The sequence below is a fragment of the Melanostigma gelatinosum genome, assembly GCF_949748355.1.
Source record: "Melanostigma gelatinosum genome assembly, chromosome: 2".
NCBI lineage: Eukaryota > Metazoa > Chordata > Actinopteri > Perciformes > Zoarcidae > Melanostigma > Melanostigma gelatinosum.
Window position 1 is genome coordinate 23,509,120 of NC_136635.1, and position 6,000 is coordinate 23,515,119.

Below are 6,000 nucleotides of genomic sequence, written 5' to 3' on the forward strand. Positions count from 1 at the left end.
AGTCGAAAATAACCGAACTGTAAACTGAAAAGCAGACAGGCCCTGGAGGCGTTGATTGATCTCAGTACGGTATGTTTACTTTACAGCTTCTCCGCGGGCCTCGTGGACCCACGTGCCGCAGCAGGGCAAACGTTGTCACGGCGACAGTGATACACTTAACACCTTGCTCGTGTGACACATTTTAAAGTGAGACCGCTGGCTCGAGGTGACAGTATTTTTGAATTCACAGCTAACAAACCAAAGGTAATGATGAGTTCACACTTCCGTTCATGATGTGACGTCAACGTTAGTTTAGCGTGAGTGTGTTAGGTGTGAAAGACAGTTAGCGCTAAATGTGCTTAATAAGCTAACGTGGAGGATACAGACAGTGGCCTACATGTAGCTGACGTCATTTCATTTATTGTTATCCTATGATTGTAATGCATCGATATATAACTATAGTATATTGTTAACATGACAGTTAAAACAGTATGAATGGCTCCTGTAGAGTATTATGATCTCTTGACCATCTATTATGAATTCATCAGGTTACAGAAAACAAAATGCCTTGCTTACATCATTTTTGTATTATTCATAGGATGTCCGTGCACACAAGAGAAGCTACTCCAGACTCAGAGATGGGAGCAGCTTGCAAAACAGAGACAGCCAGAAAGAAAACACCGAGTTTGGAACCATCTGGTGCAACACAGGTACAGATGGGAGAAGATATTTCTGAATCAGTTCATGACGGAGATGTTAAACGTGGAATATTTGACAAACCATCTTGCAAAACTCTTCTTAAACTGTGTATTATTTTGAATTAATGTCAAATACGGTTATTTGTGGAGCCCAGTAACAAATATGTCCAAAATGCTGTACAGGCACATAAAGCCCTTGCTTTTGATTCTAGTGAAATGAAGTTATTGAATAAAAAATATCAGTGTTTTCTCAGGAAATGTGGGAATAATGTTTTTATACTGTTTTGCCTGTCAGCTTCCAGTGAGCACCAACTGCCTGGCGTGCTCGGACGACGGCAGGTACCTCGGCGTGGGTCACTCCCAGGGCTTGTCCGTGTGGTGCGCATCTTCTCTGGTCTGTGCTGCAGAGTGGCAGCAGGACGGACTGGAAATGACATCGATTCAAATGACAAGAATGGCCGAGGCAGCCTATCTGCTTGGCACGGTTGATGATATGGGTGGGTAGTACGCCTCTCTCATCCCCTCCTTCGTAAAACATGTCAGACTTTCACACAGATTGACTCTTGAAATGTTTGATCCTGATGTCATGGATTGTTACTGTACTGCACTGAGACAATAACACCTGGCTGTAAATTAGAGGAATGAAAGGTTAAAACTGGAAACCCTGTGAGGTTTTCACAAAGTGTTCAAAATGTGTCATCATACTGACGTCAGGTGCTTTCATCTTCCACTGCAGGTGTTGCCCGAGTCTTTGCATATCACTGTGAAGGTATTCACCCCCTTAGTGTTATTAACATCATGGTGCGTATAGAAATCTTATTGTTTTTGTTACACCACAACAAATAAAATGTTTTTTCAAGTGTTGTTGATACCTCCGGAATGTTGAGGATAAATCAAGCTGTTTTGTTCTTTTTTAATTTATGTAATACTTTTAGGAATGGAATCAATTTAAAATAAAATAACACATTCAAAAAAAATATTTCATCACCAGGAAAATATCAACAAAAGGAGCATTTGCTTGACATTTGAACTGTCTGAAGGAGGAGATTATGGAGCCGCGTCAATCAGCAGTAAGGAAGGACTTTACTTCCTGTTTGAGCTATTCGTATTTTATGTTTTTAATGAAAGACTTCATATTCAAATATTCATCCACTTGTGTTTTACCTCTTTAACAGGTAACGGTGCCGTTTGGCTCGAGGTTTATCACTTCCCCTCAGAAGCATGGCTGAGAGAGATAGAGATGGCACTGTCACAAAAACAGGTAGTGTACTGAAATGTGATTTGTAGGCTGGTTTGAACATGATTATTTATTAGGCTTTAAATTAGGCATCGTACGAACAGTGACATTTGATTGTCATTGAAAAAAAGCTAAATATGCACACAAATACAGGCGCGTGATGGCATAAAGAATGCAAAAGGCTTGGACTCGATGCTGCCTCAGGAAGAGCACTAACTTTGAAACCTGTTGTAATCCAGAGTGGCTGCCAGTCTTTTTATGTTCTTCATCTTTGTGCACATATTTAGCATAATACATAATACATTACCCCCCTCCTTTCTTGACCGTTGTTACAGATTTGTGTTTTGGGGGATTCCTAGTTTTAAATGGAATGTATACCTGTTTAACTGCTGCCAGATACTGCTATGTCATCGAATTACAAGGTCAGGTTTAGGCAGTTGAAATCTGTTTTTTACTCCTCAGGACCCAAAATCATCTGGAGATGTGGATATGAAATGGTCTCCAGTTGCAGTTGTGATTAAAATCAAGCCACCCACAATTCCAGCAGGTATAATTATATCTAGAGCAACAGTGTGTTACAACTGAACAGAACAGAAATCAGATGTGTGCGTGCGTGTTTGTGGGTGTGTGGAAGTGGAAGTGATGGTGTAGATGCAGATGTGAGTGTGCCTGTATGCATCTCTGTCAGTAATTACAAGCTGTATGTATTGTTTTAATTCCCAACAGTACATACATGTATTAACATAATAAGCATGAGCACACATTACAGTGAATAATCAATACCCCATCATGTTTCTGCTCGTTGGCAGGGACGCCATTGGATGGTCCACTTGAGATGTTTAAGATGACAGATTTTTTTACACACTGTTTGGCTCTGGAAGTAGACAGCAGCAGCAGTCGTCAATGGGAGGAACAGAGTTTTAACAGAGATGCAGGAAAAACAAGGGGAAAAAAGGAAAGCCCAAGGTACGATAAAGTTCACACAAATGTATGATGCGTCGATAGCCCTGTTGTAGATTTAATATATTTAATCATTACATGATATCTGACAAGTCTTTGCATATTTTTGAGCCTTTAAGTATCTATTTCATGATTTGCTCTGAATCCATCCCCACTTATGAAACCAAAACTGTGCTGTTAGTTATATTGCCTGTGAATCATTTAAATCATTAAATCTAAATGCAGATGCTCAGCAATCTTCTTTTCTCATATCAGTTACATTACATTTTTTTCAGACGTTGCACCCAACACTTCCTTCTGCCCTGTGGTCAGTTTCCTGGTGGCAGTAAAGCAAAGTTTCAGCCAGGTTTGTATTGGAGGGGGAGGGTTAGCTTTTCTCTCCTGTATCTGTGATTTGAATGTTGAATTTGTGAATTTTCTATGATTGGCTGCTGTTTTAGAGCCCTTTCCACGAAAACATTTGCCAAAAGTGGTTGCCAGCTAATAAATCCCATGCGCTAATTAATGTCACCTTTCATCTCAGCAGGACTGCCTGTTGCTGTCTGTGTGTGGTGGAGTGGCAGCCATAATCTTCTTCAGTATTTGCTGCAAAAAGCACCGAAGAACAAAACAGGTATCGTGTTATCTGCTCGGTGTGATGGCTGTTGTTAACAGTTGTAGTCCACTGTACTTTTTTCTTTTTACTAGAGAGGTAATAGATGTACTTTTCTGGTTTTGACCCTTCCCTTATTGACGCAGATGTGGAACCCATGCCAGATGTTTTGTGGCCAAATGCAAAGGAAATCCTCTGCTCTGCTGTTAGTAGATGCGGCCGTCACATAGCTCTTGGGCTCGACGGTGCTTTGGTGTGTGTGTGGGACAGGCTGTCTGGTGAGCAACGTTGATGTATCTCTAAAATGTTATCAAATCTGATCCCTGTGTCCTTTGGCTTCTAGCACTACAATGTATTAGAATACTCTTAATTGAAAGCTCTTGATTGTAATGTTGCACATTTAAACAATTTTGAGTATTCAAATAATACTCAAATAATAGTAGTGTGTGTGTGTGTGTGTGTGTGTGTGTGTGTGTGTGTGTGTGTGTGTGTGTGTGTGTGTGTGTGTGTGTGTGTGTGTGTGTGTGTGTGTGTGTGTGTGTGTGTGTGTGTGTGTGTGTGTGTGTGTGTGTGTGTCCGCGCGAGCGACTCCTTTAGGGTCTCCTTTGTCGGTTGTCTTAGTGCCAGCAACAGACAGTGTCTTCTTCAGGATGCAATTTGTGGATTACAGTCCTGAGCCGGCTGATGTTTCCCAGACTTTTACTGAAGCAAAAGTCCGTCTTTTGTTGTCGTGTAAAAGTGGAGCAATTCATACAGTCACCACAGGAAGAGGGACACAATCCTGCACAGTGCAGCTCTCTAAAAGGTTACCTGAGTTTTCCATATTTCCTTATTTAATGGATGCATCTAACTTGTTCCTGTCAAATGAAATACAATCATATTATAGCAAACAAAACACATTATTTCCCATATCTCTAAAGGCCAAAAGACAGCGGGGACCTTCCAACTGTCACTGCATCAGTGCCATTCCTGCAGAGTTTGGTAAAAACACTGAGGTTTTTTGACAAAAAGTTTCAAGCTCATAATCCAAAAGTAATTTATATATAATTTTAGCTCTTTGAGTCCTGCTGTCGTATTTTTCTTGATTGAACTAGTCGCTTGTGGTGCAAAGAAATGGAAAAATGTTCCTCCAAGATGTCATCAACAGAACCAGTGTTTGCTTCTTGATTCTTCCCACAACTCATCGGATTGCCACTCCCTGTAATCCTGTTTATGCTCTGAACACCAGACAGCAGACTCTGTTCATACAAGGTAAAACCAAAGCCACCTTTTTGTTTTGTTGTGCATTACACCATAGCAGGAGGAAAGAATTGATGAGGGAATCGCTGGTGTATTTCTGGAAGAGTATGACTCTTTAGAAAGTTCATATTGACATGGATATGTAAGCAAAAAAGCTGCATAAACAAGGTCATATGAAATGTAACTGCTGTAACAAAAAGCGTTCATGTCTCAAGCAGGTGAGCAGGACTCCAGCTGCAGTGCGTCTTCTAATGCAGAAAGCCAGAGTCAGCTTTTCATCTTCCGTTTTGGAGAGCCTGACATTATCAAGCGGTATATTGTTTCACTTCCAGACTCTCCAAGACAACCAAACACACAGAGCTGTGTCACTCTGGAGGAAACCTGCAATCTCTACCTCCAGCAAAGGTGGCAATCTTCATGTCTTTCTGCCACAATAACCTGAACATGTAATATCCAATTGTTTTAGATGAGTCAGATAACATGTCGATTCCCGTCCCGAGGACAAAGCACAAACAATTCATGGTTGAGTGTTAAAGTAGTGTGTTGTCATGTGTTTCCTATGTTTTCATGTGAAGAGCGCTGTCTGTGGATGAAAGGAACAAAGCTGTAATGCAGACATGGAAGCAGCTTCAGGAAACTGCGGTGATGGTACAACAGAGACACAGCAGAGCTGCAGCCAGCTGAAGAACTGCAGCTCATGATGTTTTTTGCACAGAAGTATTATTGTACGTTTTGTTTGTGTGCATGTGCATTTTATGTCGGTTAAAAGCTTCTTCTAATTCCCTTTACTGCACTATTCTCCGTAACACACAGTGCTCATTTACACGCAGATGTCGTTTTCCATGTGAAATTCCTGCAATTAGTGCAGTATAGTAATCGTGAATTTCTGTTTATATTTTCAAACAAATGTATAAAGTAAGCAGAAAAAGATATATTCAAATGTATCTGAATCATCGTAAGACATATATGATACATATATATGTATATATATATATATATATATATATATATATATATATATATATATATATATATATATATATCTTATGATGATTCAGATATAATGTTTCTGACAAATTTGAATTTCAGGCAGACATATTTGTCCAATAACCCATAAATGTTATATGGTTTGGAGTAGCGTTGAATCTAGTAACTGAAGTTTAGCTTGCTGCTATGTAAATGATCAGATGTATTTCTTTCTCAAGGACTTTATTTTCTTCCTTTGAAGACAAATTAAAGATACTTGATGGACTGATCCTTTTGTTGTCTGGCTGTACAAAAAGGAATGACATTGT

General features: G+C 39.9%; 1 protein-coding gene across 1 annotated transcript; it reads left to right on the forward strand.

Moving 5' to 3' along the window:
• Positions 1-617: 617 nt before the first annotated feature.
• Positions 618-5,397, forward strand: wdr93 (WD repeat domain 93; the record flags this gene model as incomplete). The annotated part of the gene is made up of 13 exons (XM_079291677.1): positions 618-689; positions 973-1,174; positions 1,414-1,478; positions 1,669-1,747; positions 1,853-1,943; positions 3,150-3,220; positions 3,401-3,487; positions 3,613-3,744; positions 4,088-4,271; positions 4,387-4,447; positions 4,561-4,717; positions 4,924-5,110; positions 5,281-5,397. 13 exons carry the CDS (start codon positions 618-620, stop codon positions 5,387-5,389), a joined length of 1,497 nt encoding a protein of 498 aa, XP_079147803.1. The 3' UTR covers positions 5,390-5,397.
• Positions 5,398-6,000: the final 603 nt, after the last annotated feature.